The sequence below is a fragment of the Daphnia pulex genome, chromosome 9 (assembly GCF_021134715.1).
Source record: "Daphnia pulex isolate KAP4 chromosome 9, ASM2113471v1".
Classification (NCBI taxonomy): domain Eukaryota; kingdom Metazoa; phylum Arthropoda; class Branchiopoda; order Diplostraca; family Daphniidae; genus Daphnia; species Daphnia pulex.
This window is the reverse complement of record NC_060025.1, coordinates 295,274-317,524: the sequence shown is the minus strand read 5'-3', so window position 1 is coordinate 317,524 and position 22,251 is coordinate 295,274. Positions and strand designations below refer to the sequence as shown.

At 44.1% G+C, this 22,251-nt stretch overlaps 3 protein-coding genes across 13 annotated transcripts; 1 reads left to right on the top strand and 2 right to left on the bottom strand.

The window, feature by feature from the left end:
* Positions 1-403: 403 nt before the first annotated feature.
* Positions 404-19,058, bottom strand: LOC124201967 (disks large 1 tumor suppressor protein-like). Of its 11 annotated transcripts, none has more exons than XM_046598225.1 (19): positions 18,484-19,058; positions 17,888-18,019; positions 14,554-14,765; positions 10,415-10,555; positions 7,255-7,296; positions 6,900-7,181; positions 6,605-6,826; positions 6,299-6,536; positions 6,115-6,211; positions 4,198-4,411; positions 3,847-3,989; positions 3,526-3,772; positions 2,159-2,261; positions 2,039-2,080; positions 1,828-1,974; positions 1,585-1,757; positions 1,401-1,513; positions 1,236-1,327; positions 404-1,160 (listed from the first exon to the last, which is right to left on the bottom strand). In XM_046598225.1, the coding sequence occupies exons 1-19, from the start codon at positions 18,554-18,556 to the stop codon at positions 1,054-1,056; spliced, it is 2,820 nt and encodes a 939-aa protein (XP_046454181.1). In that variant the 5' UTR covers positions 18,557-19,058; the 3' UTR covers positions 404-1,053. The 11 variants fall into 11 exon arrangements, with proteins under 11 accessions (XP_046454181.1, XP_046454182.1, XP_046454180.1 ...); XM_046598226.1 differs by having other exon boundaries at positions 1,401-1,510; XM_046598224.1 differs by lacking the exons at positions 17,888-18,019; positions 18,484-19,058 and adding an exon at positions 15,042-15,776 and having other exon boundaries at positions 1,401-1,510.
* Positions 19,056-20,180, top strand: LOC124201974. The gene is made up of 4 exons (XM_046598241.1): positions 19,056-19,312; positions 19,515-19,686; positions 19,747-19,872; positions 19,937-20,180. Exons 1-4 carry the CDS (start codon positions 19,194-19,196, stop codon positions 20,132-20,134), a joined length of 615 nt encoding a protein of 204 aa, XP_046454197.1. The 5' UTR covers positions 19,056-19,193; the 3' UTR covers positions 20,135-20,180.
* LOC124201973 (AMMECR1-like protein) lies at positions 20,149-22,018 on the bottom strand. Its single transcript, XM_046598240.1, has 4 exons — positions 21,453-22,018; positions 21,281-21,391; positions 21,006-21,211; positions 20,149-20,939 (listed from the first exon to the last, which is right to left on the bottom strand). The coding sequence occupies exons 1-4, from the start codon at positions 21,740-21,742 to the stop codon at positions 20,770-20,772; spliced, it is 777 nt and encodes a 258-aa protein (XP_046454196.1). The 5' UTR covers positions 21,743-22,018; the 3' UTR covers positions 20,149-20,769.
* Positions 22,019-22,251: the final 233 nt, after the last annotated feature.

Genomic DNA, 22,251 nt, shown 5'->3' with positions numbered 1-22,251 from the left:
CAGCGAGGCTATTTAAAATGGTTATTTTCTTCTTCTATCCATTGTTTCAAAACACACTCTCACGCATGTACACAATAAACTCGTTCTCATACATTATTATTATGATCAAACAAGAGAAAGGGAGACAATCTTGATGAAGAACACTGTACAATCATGGAGGATTTAAAAAGGAAAACGGGAAAGGAGGGATGTAACGGATCTTGTCATCATCAGCAATTCTCTTTCAAAGAACTTGGGTCATTTCTGAGGCCCGTCCGAGCTCATAAATGTTTGTCAATAGCTGATTTCAATCATCGTGTTGTAGATGAGGTCTACAACCTCAAACGATGTGAAAAATAGGACAGGGCCCAAATATTCTCCGACATGTTGAACAACCACATCGTCTCAAATATTTTTGTTTAGATGAAAATGTTCGTCAGAAAAAGGAGGCAAGTAAATACATTCTCTAGAAGGACGGGGGGAGAGAAGCAACAATAAAATGGATTGGTTATCAAGAACATGGCGCATTTTCTTAAACATTTGAAACAGGTCTAACAAATAAGAACGTGATGGAACGTTTGGCAGCAGCTGTTAGCAGCAACGAAAAATCCACTCGAATTTCTTTCTTTTTCCTCTTTTTGACCGGAAAAATGTCCCAGCTTTTTATCTGCTTGTTGGTTTTTGTTCTTGTGGTTTTCTATATTCACAGTAATTAACTTTTTTCTTTAATCAGGGGGGAGAGAAAAATACACAGAAAAGAAGAAATGGGAGTCATTGTCCAGAATTGGAAAAAGAAATGCATGAACAACAAGGAATTTCGTCCAAGTCAACAATTTTTAAAAATCCTAAGAAAAAAAAGAAGGAAGGAAGGATTGGCATGCAATTTGTATAGTCATCAGGTCGGTGCTATCAGCATCGCTGAAGAAGAAATGACGGCGAGATGGGCTATAAAAATGGTGGATTTTTTTTCTGATCTGTCGTTTTGATGTTAAAAAGTTAAAAAGGATGGAGAATCGACGACCCAAGAAGTCTCGTCCAAAAACAAGTTTTTCTTTTGATGAAGACGATGGCAATTCAAAGTTTGTCTTTGGCTGGAACCCAAACCGTGGGACCGGATTGCTCTCGAATCACTTCCTTGACTTTGGCGTAGATTTCTTCCGGTGTGTCGCCCTGAACAACGGCTGGAAAAACCAAAACCAAAACACTCAGCAACCAACATTTCAATATTAAACAATTTAAAAAATGAATATGCTTACCGGTAAAGTACTCGCCAAATTCTTGCTCTAGTTTCATGGCTCGGTCATAAGTTTTTCTGGCTTGATCTTCCGTCATCCGCTTGTTCCACTCCCTAAACACATAATAGATAAGGAAAAGGAAGTGAGTTATTAAGCTCATCCGTCGTAAAGTGGACTACTACTCACATGATGGCCTCTACTGATTTGGGTTTTATGAAAATAGCTATGGGGTAGAGTTGAGCAACTTGGAGCCGCTTGATGGCGTTGCCGCTGACATCCAGGATGCAATGTTTGCCCTGCTTTGAACGAGATAATAATTAGCCAATAAAAATCACCAAATGGCCAAGGCGCAAACTTTGTTTTGTAATACCTTCTCGGCTACTTCCCGAACGGATGCGACAGAAGTGCCGTAAAGATTCTCGTTATACTGGCCGGCCTCGATAAAGAGGTGGTTTTGAATGTCGGCTTCCATCTGCTCCCTGGAGGCCACGAAATGATAGTCCCGCTGGTCAACCTCGTAGTCCCGTTTCGGCCGAGTCGTATCTTATCGTGGGATAATCATAATAATCTTAGCGTTAAGGCACTCATCAAGGTATACTCAAGTTTCACTCACGAGGGACGCAACTGCCAAACTTTTCGGGAAACTCGGAGATGAGGTCGTCGTTGATGCGGTCCTTGAGTGGACCAAGGATAATGATTGGTCTGGTGTAAGTCATTTCAATTTGCTGAACCGACTCGTAGGAGAAAACAGCTTCCTCTTCTGTTGATGCAATTCATTAATTAATGGAATTCAAATGAAAGCTCTAGAATGAATTGAAACTTACTAAGGCTGGTGGAGTCACTTTCTGATGGTGTCATTGCCGAAGCTGTTTTGAAATAAAAACAACAGTTGAATAAAAAAATCAATTTGGTTTAAAATAAAATTGTTGCATGTCAAAACTCACGTTCTTGATCTGAACCTTCTTCGGACTGATCCTCGCGGCTCTTAACGAATGGGAATTTCCGGCTGAAGATGAAATTTTTCTTCTTCCTCTCCAAAGTAGATTGCTACACACGAAACGGAATCAACGTGAATGATAAACAAAAGAAAAACTGTGCCAGGAAAATGTTTCATCAAAATTCGTTCTCAATTGGTGTCGGTTCAAGTCCTTTTTAATTTGACTGATTCGATACACACACAACAACGATAACAACCATCACACAAGGGTATTTTGACGGAATGCCACCTCCTCACGCAACAACAACTCTCCAACAAAACAGATGGTAGTGTCATAAAGAGAGAGAAAGGAGGGAGAGAGAGGATCAAGAGAGTTGCGAAAGTTATCAAGAGACAGAAGAGACGGAGGAAACAAGCACAACAAGATAGGCCCAAGAAAGCTCTAACACACTTACAATATATATTTGTTGGTGAGATAAAACTATCAAAGGTAAAAAATGAAATCAAAAATACGTCCCCCGCCCTCCCCCAAATATATGTAGTATAGGGGTAAAGATATTGGTGGTATGGCGAGAGATAAATAAGGAGAGAGAGAGATCATCATCAACATGGATGCCAGTTACTACCGACACGACTACCAAAAAAATGAAAAAAACAAATATGGCTGGTGTCATATGACTATTATAAACTGTTTATATTTATGGGACGATTCGGCGAATCAAAAAGACTAAAAATTTTTTGGGGTTTTTTTTACCGGAAAACGATAATCATAATGTAAATAAATAAAGTAAATCAAACTTGAATATCTGTCTGTGGTTCTCAACCGTCCTTTTTTGTTAGATGGGTATGGCAGCGTGTAAAATAAATGAAAGAAAAGAAAAAATCGAATCAAAGGAAACCGAGATAAGCCAGCGTTAGTTTCCCGAATCCGTATATCTACTGGAAATAAGATACACACAAGTGCTCTCAGGGACGGAATTAAAAAATAAAAATATATATAGAGATCTCGTCGCCCACGAAAAAGAAAATGAGAACCGAGGAAAAAAAAGCTGTGCGGCACCCAGCCAGACGTGCATTCAGAAAAAAAAAAAAATCCTCAACAAGGGAAAGATAATAATCAATAGGTTGAGTGCTTCCGTCCATCCGGCGAGGGATATCAAAAAGAACTGAACCTCTTTTTCCCCAATCAATTGTGTCAAATTGGGAAAAAAACTAAAACGAAAAAAGAGCGGTGTCGGTTGGGAAATGACAACTAAATAAAAGGAGACTGCCCCGAATAAAGCCAAATAGAGAGAAAATCAAAATGGAAAAATTGTTTTTTCAATTTTTTGGGGGGGATGGAGGGGGGGATTTATAAATTCAAGGCATATTTACCCGATCTTGAGTAGGACTTTTGCCCTGGAATTTGACGGTACGGTCACGAGCTCTCAGCTTCCGTTCCCATCTTTTCTTGGAGGGAATGATACCAATACCCTCCTCTTCGCCAGTGGCCAACACGCGTCGCGCTTGCCACCATTCGTCGTCCGAGGCGTTGGTGACGTGCAGAATATCTCCGTAGCGGAAAAACAAGCCACGACTGGGCAGTCCGTCGTCCTTGTTGGGGTCGTAGTCAAAAAGGGCCCTGGATTAAATCAAAACAAATCAAATTAAAAACAAATCTATTCCATTGTGGTGGATAGATTTCGACGTGATTACCTGACGTAGAGGGATCGTTTCTGTGAGGTCCTCATCAGAGTGCCGGTCATCATCTGCTGTTTGAGTTCGTGGACTTTGGCTTCGAAGCGGTTATACTCTTCAGGTCGGTACTGAACGCACAGCGTGACAGTATTGCCCGCTCCCTGCGCAGAAGGAAAAAAAAGGACGGGACTGTGTAGTGTATATGCCCAGTAGTAGGTTGGAGGAAGGGGAAGCGATCGATAAGGACCGACGCCCATCATTGTGTGCTGTGCTGATACTCTCTCCTCCTCTTGCCGTATGACGGGCACGAACAAAAGGATGCCCACTTGGGTCCAATCGGGAGCCAAATCAAAAGAATTGTTGTCCTACCTTGAGTGTTAATGCCGCTTGTTCGTGAGTGGCATGTTTGAGGTCGTGTCCATTGACGGAAAGGATTTGATCTCCACGTCGGAGTTGGCCGCTCACGTCAGCTGGACCGCCGGCCAGGATGAACGAGATGAAAATGCCTTCGCCATCCTCACCACCGACAATGTTAAAACCCAATCCGGTCGTTCCTTTTGATAGCACCACAGATCGAGGAGTCCTGAGAGAAGAAAAACAACACGTCACACACTTAAATTCAACTTGTCGCTCACACACACATAAAAAGGCGCCAACCCCCCGCTAAAAACGACCGAGACGCCGAACCGAGTGAAGACGACAAACCAATTAACACGAAAACAGATGCGCCAACCTATAATGCGTTTCCTACGGCGGCGACGGCGGATGGATCTCAGAATCAGGCGATCGATATCGCGACTGCGCGGATACGAGCGCAACTCTTGTCGACAAATAATATGATAGCCTCTTTCTACAGTCAAAATAATGATTCTTTTTCTTCTTCCGGCTGACACGAATGGATTCTTCACCCCCCTCGCCTTGAAATGACCCGTGACGACCGCCGTCGCCGAGCGCTACCGCCATAATTCACACACGTCTCTACACAAGTGGCTTAATATTTTTTCTGTCTGACGTCAGCACGCATACGCACGAACGCGATCAAAGAGAAAATCCCATGCCACGTCAACGATATTTTTTCTGTATTACGGTTTTTCCTGGCCAAGTAAAAAAGGAGGGGAATATTCAAATGAAGCCTCGCACGGTAGTATCCAATATCCGTCGTGGCTTAAAGTGCTCCCTTCCGCAGTTTGCCGCGCCCCAAAGAGGAAACATCTTGAGAGAGAAAAAGGGCCGCACCTTCTGAAAAAGGACCTTTGTCTCCAACCCAACTGACTTGGCCATCTTCTTCTCTCATCCCAATAAGATCCAGACTATGCCTGGACTCATGCATAGTCAATGCGCCTCTATAAAAGGACAGACTCTTCTTCTTCCCCAGGTGTTCACCGTACGGATTTTTTCGTGCGACGAATAACAGACATTACGCACATCGGAGCGCATACAGGCCGTTGGCCAATTCAATGGACCATTACAAAATATAAAAAAGGAGGAGGAAGGGTGGGGAGAGGGGGGACGGAACAGCTGCCAATATGAACTAGACACACAATAAGAGCCCAGGGTGTAACCAGATCGCTTTCCGTTGTTGGTCTGAAAAAAAAAGGTTTGAAAAATACGTTAAAAAATTTGGGTTTTTATTCTCACTGAACCAAGTCGGAGGAGCGAATCGTTTTCTTCTTTTTCCCCGATTTCTTGGCCGAATCGTCAAGACTCTTGTTGCTCTTGGCCATTGGGCACTTGGTCTACACTGTAGTAATTCAGAGGGTTAACAACACGTCCGTCTGTCGAACGATCGACAGCTGCACGACACTTTTCCGAGCAACGACGCCAGGCGCGCACACAAAAATCCGATCGTGTTATTGGGTGGCCGTTGCTGTGACGTCACACACACATACATACAAACACCCCTCCCTTATTTATTTCAACGAGAAAATTGTGTGTGTGTTAGTATATCCCAACTGCCGCTGGACGCGACTCATCACCGACTGAGGGGCACCAACAGATTGCTGCACGTTTACACACACACACACCACACCCTTCCTGCTGCGACTTCTAAATATATAATGGCGGCTGCTGCTGCTGCTGCTGCTCGTTACTGGCTAACACTGCACGTGGGAACAACAAACGCGAGACTGCACGCACACTCTACTATACCCTGCCTGGAAAATAAAAATGGCCACATCACGTGATTACCCGTTCTCTTCGTCGACACTGACCGCCTGACCCCAATTTCGCCTTTACTTTTTCGGATATTGTAATAGTTTCTACGACATTGTACAGCATTTCGCCTACCTGGCAATGTCTTCTTCGCTAACGGCCCGCGGAGTCGAAACTTGAAGTGCACCAGGAATTTCGATCGGATCGTAGGCACCGCTGACGTCAAGAGGCGCTGCCAAAATAAAAAGATGTCGGCCACAATCAGTATTCCGATCAGACACACACACTCGACCAAACTAAAATTTTTAGAATAACTTACCGAGTCCTGGATTAGGAGACGGAGGCTGATGCGAGTGGTGAGTCGTTAGATTGACGGCCGACTGTGAGAGTAGAGGCGTTTGTTGCAGGAGAGTAGTAGGGGGCTGTCCGACGACTTGCATCGGCGCTAGAGGCGCATCCGTCTTGGCCACGACCAATACGACGCGATCTGACGTGCACTTGAGCGCCGAAACGGCGTCCTCGTGCGAAACGTTTTCTAAATTTTTCTCCGTCATCAACTGTATAGAACAAAAGGTTGATTTTTAGTTCGGCCACTGTTATTGTTTTATTTTGTGACGGTACGTACGGGTAAATTCCGGACGAGAATCAATTTGTCGCCGACAGCGAGTCGCCCGTCAACTTGAGCCGCTCCGCCATCCATGATCTTGGTAATGTAAATTCCATTATCGCCGGGAATATGTTGATTTCCCGAGCCGCCCGCGATGCTGAATCCCAGTCCTTTGTTGCCCTTGCACAATTCAATTTCGACGATGCGAGGAGATCGGGGCTGTCTGCGTCGCCTGACGCTCTGTAGACAACCAAAAAAAGAGAAAGGTTATACGAATAAATACGTAGACGAAGGTCTCTAGAGGGTGACTCACCAAACGGACGAGGTTGCCGGCCCTTTTGAGCGCTTCGACTGCAGCTGAATGGGGAACGTTCACCACCGACACATCGTTCACTTTCAAGATGACGTCGTTGATCTTCATGCGGCCGTCGATGGCAGCCGCACCGCCCGGGATGATCTTCGTCAAACAGATGGCTGGATCGTCGCCGATGTGCGGGTTGTCAGTTCCACCCGAGATGCTGAATCCCAAACCAGAGCTGCCTCTCTCGAGAATAATTTCTTCGTAATCCCACGCCGATTCATCGCCTCCGTTCGCCTGTGTGTCACACAATAAAAAGGAATTTCAATATTATCGTTTAGACATATTCCACGCGTTATTATATACTCACATGCTTGTCCACGACCAATCCGGGTGACAGGTGAGATTGAATCTGTCAAAGAGAAGAGGAAATTCGTCATTAGTCAAAACAACATTTGGTGGTTCAATAATTATTAATCAAGTAAATGCATTGCTTCGTTGATGATGTGACAGGTTGAAATGCACTGCGAAGGAGGGTCACAAACCCCCAACTGTTTGCCACACGTTATTCAGCTGATAAAATTAACTGTCACAGGACCGTTAGGAGAACTGGCACACAAGTGTTTACAGTCAAGTTGGAGAGCGACTGTTTCTCAACTGTGACTTTCCTCTCCAATCATTTAGAATCCAATATTGACAGAGTGCAAGGTAAACATTTTCTGTTTGGCCAGGAAACAATGCCGTGAAATGTTGATGAGGGTGGGGGGAGATAGAGGTAATCACGAAACTAACCAACGGACGCCGACCGAAATTTCCCACACACGACATAGGGAGGGGGAGGGGATACGAAAGTCTGTGGTTTTCATTTTTAACGGCATCCGATAGGGAAAATACCCGAACATGAAAAACAGGAGAAAGGAAACGACAAAAACTTACGGCAGCGTTCACAGACCAAGTCGATTTCCACTTTCGCCACCAATCGTTCTTGGCCATCTTGCCACATGAACAACAGCAGACAGACGGCGTCGATAGATTTATTTAAAAAACAAGGCCGGACTAAACGGAATTTTTATTTTTAACTTTTTCCTATTGTTTTTTTTAATTAAAAAAAAAAGTCACGCCTTTCCAAATCACTAACGCAACACTATGACGCAATTTTTTATTTAAAAAAAAAGTTAAATTTGCAAGGCTTAAAATTAAAAACTGCCACCAACGGAAAAATTGGAAGCCGACCAGTTGAGACTAGAAACTTTTTTTGGGAGCTGCCAACACACGAAACATCCACCAAGCAAACTGTGTGTGTGTTATCTAATTGCATGGGGTGGCCCTTTTCCGGTCTGGACACCTGTACTGCCGTGTGCTGCTCTCTTATGGAAGTTTTTTTATTTTTTTTTCCTTTTTCAATAGATACCGAAAAACTACACAACAGACACACACCGTGGGCGAGTTTTTCTTTTTTTCTTTTTCTTTTTTGGCGGGGGGGAGACTAGAAAATATAAAAGAATGGGTGTGGAACATGGAACTCGTCTGCTATTGGTAGGTGACGTCAACACAGCATTGCCAAATCTATCGCTAAATTCGTCTTGATGATGCGCGCAGACACAATTAAAAACAAAATAGAAAACAGCCAAGGTTCTTAATAAAAACGCAAGACTTAATTCGGGGGGATTGATTTCGTAGATTGATTGAAGATTTTACCTTCCGTCGTGTTTTCATCCTAGATGGCTGGTAATTTATATCGAGGTGTTATATTGAATTCAAAAACCGGCGTTTGGAAGCATCAAGAGTTTCGATGGAGAAACGGGGGGAAAAAATGGCGCGAGCGTCGGCTGCGAAAACTCGCCTGCAACTGATCACTTGCACCGGTGCACAGTAAAATAAGCTCCAGACACACACAGCTCACACGCCGACCAGCAGCAGCAGTGGCAAATATAAACCATCCGGCAGGAGCACACAGTACAACAACCCAAAAAGCTCGTCACAAATAAATAAAAAAAAGATCCCAACAAATTGGGAAACAAAAAATGAAAAAAAAGAAACACACACAACGTCACTAGCCGGATCTGAAAAAGCCAAACTCGACGCGTTCGGTATACACAACTGAATTTTCTCTCTCGCTATACTACTTTGACAGCCTTCCAACTACTGCTACTGTCATTGGCACACTCGAACCATTTTCCATAGAAACCAAAATAATCAAATATTATTATTATAACAAGTTGTGAACCCCCAACAAATAAGAAAAAATGATCCAATCGCCACTGCCTTCTCACTCGGACTGATGGCCACTAACAAGAATGGGGGGAAGAAATGTCTAAAGAAAAAGCCTAAAAACTTCCAATATGCTGCGGAGGAGGAGGAGGAAAAAAATGTCCAGGTTTTCCCCCTCGGGGCATTAAGGGTCTCACATGAATAGAAAGTAACTGGAGGATCGTTGGATTTTGAAAAAGAAGAAAACAGGTTTCCCTTTTCTCTTGGCTTATTCTTCGCCTTCCAGGTACATTCCAGTAAGCTCCTGACATCTCTTGGCAAAGCCAACAACGACAGTGTGAGATTTCTAAGACCACATAAAATCCTCCACCAGAAAAATTCCGTCCAGGCTTTTTTCAAGGGGTTATATTGACTGTACGTGAATTCAACGATGCGTGGACAATGGCGGCGATGTTTCCGCTCGGTTAACCAATTCGTTCGAATAACTCCTTATTTCCTCCCGACACCCACATCTTGTGCTTTTCATCCCCCTCCATTTTGACACGTTCAGACACTCTAAACACTTGAGAAATAATTGGATTCCAGCGTCGACGGAAGGATATTCTGTCGATCGAATCCCCCCTTCCCCTTGATGACCTGTTGATATTATGCGCTTAACTGCATTCCAAGTATTATTAAACGGTCCAACGAAATATAGACTTGGCGTATATATATTCCACCGGGACAACCCCCCTAATGACTTTCTGCTGGCAATGAAAAATGAGTATCAATAAATCCGGATCTGCCGTGCGGATAAAACTGCAGAATGTGTGTCTCGCATCATTATATAAGAAGATCTTAATAAAGATGGGGGGGGGGGGGTCTTCATTTATGGATAAACAGTATACTATATACGGTGAGGGGGTGGGAGATATTATCCCGAAGAGATAAGAAGAGCCGAGGGAAATCGAAAAGTCATTTGCCTCTTATTCTTTTTGCGTGTGTGCGCTCCCGTTACACATTCCCGGAGGTGTTCAATGAGCCGAAACGACGGTGGTGGATTCAGGCGTAACGACACCCAAGACGAGATCTGGGATTCCTCAAGGATATATCCAAAGTTTCCCATCCGGGTTAGAATCTAGTCTCTACACAGCCGGCGGCCATTTTGTCTTCCTATCCTATCCGTGTGGGTGGGTGGGTTATATAAATATAGTGGGTAATAGTAGCAGAGCGGGGGAAATAGGATCGGCTGATAAAAATACACACGACGTCGTTCGTGAGAAGGAAAAGGTCAATACGAGACGCAAATTGAAAGGTGTCAGAAATGGAATAGATACTACCTTGAGGTTATTGGACTGTTGCTGGATCACGATCCTCTCTGTCGCCGAAATGACCGACTCGTTGACGTGACCGTCCACCATGTCAACCGACACCATAGGATCGTTGTCCTGTCGTCCCCTAGTCCCGTGATGTCGTGGGCTCTGTCGTGAAAAATAAAAACATAAAATTTGATTAGTTTCCAATCGATACGTCAGAAAAGGTAAGTTACCAAACCCAAAGTTGCTCAAAACGATCCATCAATTTGTGTTTGTATCTTTCCCGCCCAAAAATAATCAAAATAGATCGTTTACCAAAAAAGCTTATAGTTTTGACACTCGAGTACGCACACACACTATTAAAAGATATGCGATCACACACAATCCTAAACGACCGTATTATAAGAAATGGCGTCATTTCCCCGCCCTCCCCCCCAATGTGATGTATGGAGAGTCAAAACACACACACACATACAATAAACACGATTCGGGCCGGCGGGCCGTCACATCGATCACTCTCACAGAGAGAGACATGCACACACAGTACAGTCAACACACTGGCAGTCTGAGCAGTCTAGAAGAGTCTGCTCTCGACTATAAATATATTGGCAGTGTGATCTTTTGTGTTTGAGAAAAAATTCTCAAAAGAAATTGTGAAATAGACCTGCTCACGCTGGTACCTCACCATGTTCTTTATCTATGCAATCTTAAGTAGATTTCTCTCTCTCGGAAATCGGTCAATAAATCGTTTTCTCTATACACACATATAGAATCAATCGCCCATCTTCTTTCTGCCAAAAGAAGAGAGAACGTCTTCTTCTTACTTTGAAACAGCTGGTGCTGCATTTGTGCTCGCATCGATCGGCCGGGTCTTCTGCCTCCAACGAGACAGGAGCTGCTGCTGCTGCTGCTGCTGCCGGATGTGCTAGGACTCGTTCGCGCTTTTGTCGATGGCGTCGTGATCGCGGCACGAAATACATGCAGTTGGAAAAGCGTCGATTCGATTGTCGGACGATGGAAACCCAATCGATCATCTTGCGTGTTGGATGGGTGGGTATGTCTTTCGAATTTCCTTTTTTTAATCAACGCACCGAGTCAACAACAACATCACGACAGCAGCCACGACGATGATAACGACTTGTGTCCGTCTACACGTAGACCAGGGGCCGACTGTTTGCTGGGCAACACACACACAAGACTGTCGGGGCGGGCGAAAAATATTTTATTTTTAAACGTCGCTTGACAGAAAGAAGAAAACAAAAAAAATCCCGCACGACTTTTTTTTTTGCGCCCGGTACGTGTGTCCGTTGGCCGGAGCTGGCCGCCAGCGTGACCGTGATTGTTTGCGACTGAAGCGAGACTAATTTTACTCAGGCGAGTCTCTCTCGCGGGTTTCTCTCTCTACTCACTCGCACACAGGGGTCGGCGGCTGATTGTCAAGTTTCCCGCGGCCGTCGTCATGGCGGCCAGCTCACAGCTCTCCGTGAGCGACTTTTTTTCTTCTTCTTTTTCCGCCCACTAGAACGGCCAAGAAAAATAAGAAGAAATAAAAAAAAAGGGGAAAAAAAAAAGTTCACGGAGGATCGTGACACGACACGCTCGACCGTATACACATCCCATTCCACAATGTATTTATATTTTCGGGGTTTTTTTTTGGCTTGCGTGTTGTGGGTAGAGACTTTTCTCCCAGTTCTCTCGGCGTCTGCTTACGTAAATGTGGATGTATATACACATTGGGAAACGCAAAAGGCATCAGATGGCGTCGCATCAAACATTTTGGCTCCGGTTTTTTTCTATTTTTCAAATACACAAGTGACTCATTTCCGTCCAATCTAACCAACACAACCGTAGGTAAAAGTGTGTGTGTTCAAAGATCGATCGGATACAGACTCACAAATCCTTTCTTGGGCAATCCAGGTGGGGCCAATTAGCCTATCCAGCACGAACTCTACAGCTAATCCCAATCGCCCAGCTTTTTGTAAATAAATCAAACGGTACGAACCATCTTCTTCGGGTCCATCTTTTATTCATCGGCCCGCCCACCCCAACGTCGGACTTGTCGAATATTTGATCAATGCGTCTAAAAAGTCGAAGAAATAGGAAAAAAGTCACTACTAGCGTGTACACTAGCAGCTACGTACGTATTTATAGTACTCGGTGCTCTATTGATTTTTTTTTTCTCAATGCCATCAAGTTAAATCGCGCAACGTTGCCTTTAGAAAAGAAGAACATCTTCTAGACTTTTGGGCGACTGTTGTTGCAACAACAACAACAACAAAAGAAAAAAAAGTTTGCCTACTTTTTTCTTCTTCTTCTTCTTTCCCTGTGGTAAAAACGTACAACTCGGGCGGAGCAGCAGCCCCCATCGGGAGTGACAGCTTCTCTCCGTGAAACATAGTCACTGTATATATATCTGGTACAAAAGAAGCGCGCGCCAGGGAACAGCCAACTGTTTCCGGGACCGCCCAGTTCCTCGGCGGATGCGAAAAAAAAATAGAAATCCGCATTTCTAAAAAAAAAAAAGGGTGGAGAAAGAATAGTAAAAAAAGAAGAGATAAGATGGTCTAAGAGATGCCATTTGGAGATGTAAGTAAGTAGCCGCTCGCCCCGGCGCTCGATCGATGGCCTCCTCCTCCGCCACGCAGCTCAAACACAAGAGCCGCGTGATTGTCACAAATGAGTGTATTATCACGCTGTTTGTTGAACCATTAAACCCAGAAGCTTGTTTGCCAGGGGTTTTTTTTTTATTTACTTGGCATGGCAACAACCTCACGGTTTGGGGGGGTAAAACCACAACAACAACAACAATACACTCTCGTCCGCCCATCCGCCCAACGGTATCCAGTGTACAGAGAGTTGGCGCCCTTGGGCTACGCACTAACGAAACGTAGAGTATATAGTGATGGTGGCCAACCCAAAGAGATTCGTACCCTTATCCAGCGATCCAGCCTCGTAAAAACGTGTTTCCTTCAAATGAGCTTCAACCAGCGTAGTGCATTTAACTCGAATAACATTTCATTGGCCGACGATAAAACGTGATTGTCTCTCTTCAAAGCCGGTAAGTGCGTGACGCAACGCCACTCGCCTTCTCCACCCTCGCCCACTACAAGTAGGGGGCACTTGCCAATTTCTCATCAAGCGGTTAGCGATTCTCTTTTCTAATTTTCTCGAGAAAGGGACTGGTCTCGTGCTGGTCCCACATAACACAAATTCAAAAATTAAATTATCTTCACTGGTCCTCCACCAAGTCCATTTAGTAGGCGACTTAAAAGACGACGGGGTAGTTGACGTCATTGCACGCAGCGCCGGGCACTGACAGGGAAGGAGGATCAATACCCGGGCGGGGTGAGTTCAAGCTCGTCTGGGCGTCAATGAACAGCCGCTCATTATGTTTGAAGATGAAGACTCACGACGAGCAAACGCTCATCCTCAAACTCTTGCTGGCGGGGTATTTGAATTGAGCAACGAACCGTTGCGTCAAACTCCGCGTCCCAACAACTTTTCTTTATTTTTAAATCGATAATGACACGGCCGTGTTGCAAGTTGGTTTTAATTTATTTTTTAATTCAACAGTTTGTTGATTTTTTCTTTTCCGAATAATTCATCAATAATAACGGCGGGTAAATAAAGCGAATGATTTTTTAAATTCAACGATTTTCAGATCTGGTAGGGAGAACGTGTAAGTCAACAAGGTGGCAACGGCCAATCCCGTGGCTCTCTTGTTGGTTCAGCTCGTCGACCCGCAACACGCTTCAATCAGCTTTGGAAAACGTTTGCGCTGCTGGTGTTTGTTGATGTCGAAATCAAAATCAACATGGCGTTTGTGTGTGTGTTGGGGGGGGGGGGGCGAGGGCGGGAAATCGATCGGAGCTTTTGATACAAGCCGACGCTCCCAAAAATGCTCTTTAAAAGTTGAATACATTTTTCCTAGAGCGATTCGCCTAATTCTCCTACAACTTTTTTTCGTTTCATCCAGAGTCGAATAAGAAAGCCACGCACTCGGATGAGATTTATTTGAGCTTATTCATGGATTCGCCAAGTTCCGTTTCCCACATCGCTTCATCAAAAATGAAAAATGATTTTTCTTTTGGCTTTTTATACACGCCACCCACTCCCGCCACAGTTGCGAATAAATTCAAACGAAGGTTGTATTGGGTTCTTACCTCCATCGGGAACGACGTCGAGGCGGCCGTGACGCAAGATGACGACTGTTGTTGAATGCTGTCGCCGAACCGCGTCGGAATGATGACGGCTGCCGGCCCTGACTGTTGATTAGCCGTTTCCCATTTGCTTGCCATTTGCAGCGTCTCGGCCGTCTTTTGTTGCACCGTTTTCGTCTCGTCCAGCAACGTCAACTCGTAAAATTCCTGAATGTCTATTTACAACGGGGAAAACGTGGAATTAGTTTTGACAGCCGCATTAATGGAATGGAAATGGCGCTCAATTTGAAATAGATTGAGAGGTACATAACAATCAAATTCAACACGCGCCAACGACTTAATATCTTTAAATTAGAAAAGTAATCAAAAACAAGGAAATTTCGTCGTCGTCGACGTTCCATTGTTGGAAAACTTTTGTGTGTGTGTGTGTGTCGGTATGGCCGCCAACCAATCCTAGTAGCCGGAGCTTAATTGAATTCCGAATAACCAACCATGCGCGGATCGAGACGTCGGCCGATTGCGTGGCAGAGTCGAATAATTCCAACTTTGAGCGCCACGAGCGGAGTAGAATCCGAATGGATCGTCACAAAATCGGACAGCCGGCCGGCGGACAGCTGGGCGGCCGCCGCCCGTCGGACAAGTGCACTCCAAGGTGCTTAGCGGTAAGTTTTGAGCGGAACGGGAGAAGGATTGAGCTTGTTGGAAGAATCTCGGAGGCTGCTGAGAGATGGGGTAATGTTGCTGGAAACGCTGGAAACTGTCGCGATGGATGGACGAAGAGGAGCGATGGATTTGCACGTTCTGCCTCAAAGGCGGCGGAGGCGGCGGAGGGATCACATCGTCGTCAACAACGTCCTCCTCGTCTTGTAGTTGTTGCTGTTGTTGTTTAGAGTCGGCGAATGAAACTGGAGGAGGCAACAGTAATAGATGCTCGTCCAATCCGGGATGATTGGACGACCGTTTTCTTTTGTCTTTTCTCACTTCCGCTCGGATGCGCATTAGCCAAAGTAAGCCGAACAGGGCCATCATAATGGCCACCAACCGGGGCCTGTCGTCCGGGACCTCTCGATAGCCATCACATCACTCATAGACCCTGATGGACATACTAATAATCCTGCGTGGTGCTTTTTGTTTTGTAATTTTATCCGGGTACAAGATCACTCGAGGCCGCCGTCCTGTCGACGAGAAAGGCAACAACATCCACCACCACGGAAGAGGCGAATACATCTGCTAACGGCTGATGCTGGTCTTCTCCTCCTCACTCGTATGTACAACACACACAAAACGGACCCAGCGTCTATATAGCGGCGCCGGCGCCGACTAGCTCTTACTCGATCGACAGTGGCTCTTGAAAATCCACTTTCGCCTTCCATTCATCAACGTCTCTGCATATAGACAGATTAGGTAGTAGAAAACAGCAACAGTCGGTCGACAGACTTCTTTTGTAAAAACCCACCAGCCCACATCGTTTCCCTATTTACTTTTTCTTTCTTGGAAATAAATAAATAACAAAAAGGATCCAGAGGATTAGACGACGTGGGCCTCAAAACTAATCCGGTCGCGGTTGTTGGCTTCCAAAAAACCCCAAGACGGACTACTGCGGGGCTTGATTGCCCACCCCAACTAATACCCATGTATATATGGCTGCCAGCGCAGAGCAGTACTAAATAATTCACGGAATAAAAATGTATGACGATGAAAAATAACCCACCCAAAAATAAGAGACTTTTCTTTTTTGACATTTCCGAATTAGACTTTGTGTTGTTATGGATGACGGAACAGCGGCAACACACACACAACGTCCATTCGACCGAGAAGATTGTGTGTCTAGAAAGAATCGAAAAACGATGACTTGATTTGTGTATGCAAATCTGATTTTCTTTTCTCTTCTCCCTTTTTTAAATCACAGTCCCATTCGACTGTTTAGTTTCCCGAGCAAAACGACAGAAAGAAAAACAAGACGAAATAACGTTATGGATCGTCCCGGGATTGTCTGTCTGTCTATGTGTGCGACCAACGGAATATAGTTGGAAGAAGCGGCCCAAAATTGATAGATCTCGACAGCAATTTTCCAGTTCTGATGGATGTTATAATCTTCGGGGAGTGCGGTATTATATTCTACACAAAACAGAAGAAAAAGAAGGGCTTTTCTTTTTATTCTTGTTTGGTTTGGAAACCATAATAACAAATCATAAAAAAAAAGAGCCCCCCAACCACCATTCTTTGGTGAATACAAGAGAAAATCGATCGATCGGCCAATACGCCCACGCCATCTAGCAATCAGTTCACCAACTTTTTGGTTGTCTTTATCCATCGGTAGATGGTGGCACTTGTCTGCCCAGGAAATCAATCAATTCCATCGTTCGTGAATTAATGAAACGAATTACCCTGAAGAGCACAAGCAAAAACAAACACACTTGAAGTCGTCACTTTAACTTTTTGATTAATACGACCCAATAGCAACGGCAGTTTACAAGCAGATGGGAATAAATAATGGCAACATGGGGCCTTTAATAGTGTGGCCTGCTGGCGACATCACAACATTGCGAATAGATGCGCTTGCCAGCAGCCCGATTGTTTATGGAATATGGCACGGATAACGAGCCGCCTCCCCGCCCACAACAAAATTTAACTCTTTTATTTCATCTTCTCTTCGTATAATAAATAGTTGAACGGATGCGATCGATAAGAGGCGTCGGTCCGAGAATAGACGATAATCTGATAGATTGTCTTCCATCTTGGGTGTATAACAAATCGATGAGACGTTGTGCTACTCGATTCTCATGTGTGTGTACGGGTGAAACTGTGCGCGATTAGACCGCCATGTCACATGATTTACAATTCCAAGTCTCATGACGCGCGCGGGACTACTCATGGCTCCTTGTTGTGTATGTGTGCGGCGCAAGTCCTCGGCGGCAGACTCCCGCTGCAAGAGATCAATACGGCGAAAATGGGCGGAGCCAAAAAGGATGTGACGAGAAATAGAAAAAATCAAACATCCGTGCACTATTAGCAGAGGAGCCTGGTCTATAGACGATCGACCGCGTTGGGATGAATCGACGGAACAGTCGACAGACGGCGACATTAATGAGACCGGACGGATGATGGAAAAGGTTTCCTTTCCACACAGCAGAGTCCTGATCCCTTCGACAGTCTTCAAATTCTTTCCCCCGTTTTCTTACGAACGTGCGTGAAACTAATCCAATTTTCTGGTTTACATTGAAGTCGACCAAATGCAACCGAGTATATATATACGATTCCGGAATAAACACACATTCCGATATACTACTACAGCCTTAGTAGATGGTATATAATTGAAACGAGTTGTGAGACTTACCGAGTAGAGCTTGGAAGAGTCTCGATTTGAAAATGCCAATAACGCGTTCGATGGCCGCTCTCAGCTGTTTGTCTTGCGGTGACGTCAATTTCGTGTGATATTCTTCCAGCAGCTCCAGCGCCCGATGAGCCTCTGTAACGAAATCCATCGACAAGTTTTAAACACACAAAACAGGACTCGACTGATTCATTTGAAGAAAGCGAATTGAAACAACAAGCTTCGTTTAATGTTAAATCAATCAAGCAATGACGTCAACACACACACAAAAGTCTCCCCGGTCACTCCGCCGCCGAGCTATCGATCCACCAAATACAAGCTCCTCCTACTTTTCGTCTTCTTTTACCCAATAAACGTACAACTTGTCCATGTTTTCTCAACTTTCTTTTTTTTCTTTCATGACAGTTTGTTTGTTTTTACTGACTGGCCAGTCATTCATTTAACCGACCAGAACCGAGTCTAACCATCCGGCGACATTAATTAGCCGCATCTCCCCTTTTTTTCTTTCTTTCGTGATGTAAAACCCACTCTCGAGATTTATACGGTTCAGCCGGTCGAAAAAAACAAACAACAAATTTAAAAACATTAAAACATTTTACCTTGTTTTCGAACAGGCATGATGACGAAAGGGTTTCCCGGCAGGAATTCCAACAAGGTGCGATGATCAACCATTCACAACATCACAGTGAGATTTATTTTGATAAGTTGAGAATCGAAATTCGGTCCGAATAATACAGACGCGAACCGAGTTGGTGCTTCGACCGACTCGGTCGCCGTCAACACTCGGCCGCTAGGCTTTTTTTCACGTAGCCTAGGGCAAGGTTGTACAACACTGGTGCTGCTGGAGTTGGTGTGTGAGGTCTTCTTCTTCACAAACTTGGCAATGATGATGATGACAGAATTCGATTCTTTCAAGTCAATTGAAACACACACACAAAATACACCAGAGAGAGGCCAACCACCTCCCAACCGTCGTGTACAAGGCTCTGCAAAACACTGTCTTTCGTCCCCTATACTCTATCAAACATTCTTCCGACTCTGTGCGGAATAACCAACACAGCCAAAGACTCAGACACACACGACCGGCCGTTAAAAGGGGCGGGCACCTATGGCTACCCTCGTGAGTGGTTTCTTTGTATTCCACCAGAGGCCATTGTGGCGTTGATGTAGTTCGGCATGCTGTTCTAAATTGCGCGGATAACCGTTTATTGTTTTTTTGAAGAATGCCAATATTGTTAAATTCACGTTTGTTGATGTAGAGAGAATAAAAAGAATAAAAACAACGTGTGTTATTACATAATATACTAACATGGCACTTCGTAAAACTACCGTAGCGGAATTACCATCGACTGCTATCCGTTTGACGCGGGAAGAAGCTATCGAGTATCAATATGAAGCGATTCGGCAGTGGCAACCTGAATCAGAAATGTAACTATTATTACCATGTTACATCAGAGAAATACTTATTATTGTACTACCACATGTAAAAGTGAAGCAATATGTAATTAAGACAAGTACTAATGTGTTTCTAACCAAGCATTTCATAAAAACGTAATCATAATTTTTTCCACGAGATGCACTCTTTACATCCCTTAAGCTGCAAGGATTAATTGTTTCATTTCTATTAAAGGTGGCCACTGATGTATGGCTCCCTTGCCATGGGCGCAGTCAGCTCTCTATCGGGGGCTGTCATCAATGAATACTTTAGGAGAACATTGTTCCTGCCCAAATCCTCCTTGATTGTAATTGGCATGCCTGTGATTGGTGTTGCTTCTCTCATATTGACTATTGCACACCACAAGGTATCAAACTCTGTACTGGTTCTAGTTCTACGCTGTGAGTTTATTCATTTTGGGTTGTAGTTGACCTCAGATCTTCTGTTAATGGACACCCCATGTATGCCTTGTCTGCAAGGAAAATCAGCTCTGCTTGTTGGATTTTTTGGGACAATTTACCCAGTTATAGGTTCCTCAGTTGGGAACATGATGGTAATATTGAGCAAATACTATTTTTTTTTTACTTATTCTTTTTTTAACGAATGAATTTTTGCAGCAAGCACAGAGGATGGGGACTACTTACATACCTTCATTGACTAAAGAAAGACCCAAGTTTTTCAAATTTTGGCAGCAGTTGATCCAAAAGAAGAGCAGCTTTTACGCCAAATCTTTAGCAGTGAATATCGTTTTGGCAACGGTTGTCACGCACTACCAGCAAAAGGCCTTCTTCCGGTTAAACCAGCAAGATCAATGATGTTTCTCATTTAGTCATGTTAATAATACATTTTCCTAGAACACTTCTTTTACTACTGAGAGTAGCTACACAAATGTAAAGATAGGACACAAGAACACATGGGTAGGAGATGCAACAAAAACAGAAAAAAGTGCGGTCATAGCTAAGGAGACCGTTATTCGACATCAAGAATGAATTCACGCTAGCAGCACGATTTTTAGAAATAAAAAAAAATAGGAGCCGAATGATTAACATGAGAAATCGATGCTGAAACAGTTGATTCTAAATCGGGGGACGATTGAAGGGGATTCTAATTATTATTTAAAAAAAAAAGAATCGAGAAAGTTGAGGCACGTGGCAGTACCGTTCCACACCATCCGCACACGTTTTATTTTTTCTCCAATTGGCCAGACGCACGAGACAATTAAAGTTATTAGGCTTTGATTTCCTTTGGCCAAACTACAGGCTTCCAGCGATTTCCATTTTTACTTCATTAATGTGTGCAGATCGCTCTCTATATGGTAAGCAGTCAACAAAATGCAGCTCCAATTTGACTTGGCTCTTGTTCAAAACTCCGGTCCATTTGCTGAACCCTGGACGATGGGGTGGGCTGATTCGGAAGCCAAATTATTCATCTAGTTAGCCAACTTGATCTCCTAGCATTTGCCGTTATTCTTCCAATGAGTCCAGTAATCTTGCCACGAAACAGACACTTTTTCGCTTCGGTATCGGACAAGTTTGATGTTGCGACGGACGTCGTGGGTAACTAAACCCTTGAATCCACCTTTACGCAGCAAGGAATCGATAGTTTGAATGCGATCCCATCCTGTGAGAAATGAAAATTGATAATAATTGACACTTGAATGCAATGAAAATACAGACACACATATACCTTGTTCAGTGGCAACTTCTGGCAAGTAAGTGGCAGTGCGTCGGGAACCACGATCCGAATGAAATTCGATACGGATCCCGTGTGTTCCGACTTCCCAATCCATATGATCTTCAGCATCCTCAAAGTTGGTCAAAATGGACACAGAGACGTGAAGTTTTGATAGTTCGTCGGCAGTGATGGGGCTAAATCTAGAATCCTTGAAAGCACTGAAAACCAAAAAAAGGGATATAACTTAAACATAGCAAAGCATGGATGGACAAGAAAATCAAATTTACCTTGTCACAGCATATTCCCTGAGACCAGAGTGTAAGTTCATTGCACTAAAAGTTCCTATACACCCACGCAGCCTTTTGTCCTTTCCAATGGCCCAAGTGACAAACAACGGGCTGTAGAAATATAGGTTACGATTATCTTGTGTACAAGCACTGAAAGAAAGAAATGGCTTACTATTCTTCGTTGGTGAATCTAGGAGGTTTTGGAGGTTCAGAACTGTGCAAGTGAGAATAGAGGACATCAAAACAATAGAAGCCCATCTCTGGATGGGCCACAGTTCCATTTCGAGCATGGCCGTTGGTCAGGTGAGAGTGGTGATGCAATCCAGCCGAAGATGAAGTCCCCTGAGCAAAATGGGTGTTGCTGCTGGATGAGCTTCCGTTGCCATCATCCGTGCCGTTGCACGAAGACGACGAGGAGTTGGTCGTCTTTTGTTTCTTGGTCCCACAACATCCTGCAGACATGACAGACGATTGACGTTTCACACCCTCTCCTGCTGCTTGCCCCTCTCTGTTAGACGAATTCCCTTTCGATCGCTCCACTTCGAAACCCTTTTCGGTTCTCTGTGTGTATCACAGAGCCTTATCGTTTTTAAAAAGAGATCATCCAACAACAAAGGACTAACAAACACCCCCTCACCCTCTCTTAGCTCTCTCTCTCTCTCTCTCTCCAGCACAGATATTCTAACACTCTATGCCCCCTGTCACTGCAGCAAAGAAGTTTCCTTAACGTCAACAATAAAAGACATGCAACGTTGCCATATTTCTCAATTTGACTAAAAAGAAGCAAAGCAATTTCCGTATTTTTTTTAGGGAACAAAAACAGCAACGAATTTATTAATCAGCATATTATGTAATAAAAATTAGAGATGAGATAATACCAGCCATATTTTTACAGCCATAACATTTTAATTGGTTTGTCGAGCTCCAACACAATTTCCGCGCGAACTTTGAATCCAAATTATATCAAATTC

Coding starts and splice junctions, on each gene's coding strand:
- LOC124201967 (XM_046598222.1), bottom strand. CDS start 15,579: ATGATGGCCCTGTTCGGCTTACTTTGGCTAATGCGCATCCGAGCGGAA. Junction 6,537..6,604: donor TTCTCGTCCGGAATTTACCC/GTACGTACCGTC, acceptor TGTTCTATACAG/TTGATGACGGAGAAAAATTT. Junction 2,262..3,525: donor AAAGTCCTACTCAAGATCGG/GTAAATATGCCT, acceptor TTTCGTGTGTAG/CAATCTACTTTGGAGAGGAA.
- LOC124201974 (XM_046598241.1), top strand. CDS start 19,194: ATGGCACTTCGTAAAACTACCGTAGCGGAATTACCATCGACTGCTATC. Junction 19,687..19,746: donor TGACTATTGCACACCACAAG/GTATCAAACTCT, acceptor TTTGGGTTGTAG/TTGACCTCAGATCTTCTGTT. Junction 19,873..19,936: donor CCTCAGTTGGGAACATGATG/GTAATATTGAGC, acceptor GAATTTTTGCAG/CAAGCACAGAGGATGGGGAC.
- LOC124201973 (XM_046598240.1), bottom strand. CDS start 21,742: ATGTCTGCAGGATGTTGTGGGACCAAGAAACAAAAGACGACCAACTCC. Junction 21,392..21,452: donor AGATTCACCAACGAAGAATA/GTAAGCCATTTC, acceptor ATATTTCTACAG/CCCGTTGTTTGTCACTTGGG. Junction 20,940..21,005: donor AGAAGTTGCCACTGAACAAG/GTATATGTGTGT, acceptor CATTTCTCACAG/GATGGGATCGCATTCAAACT.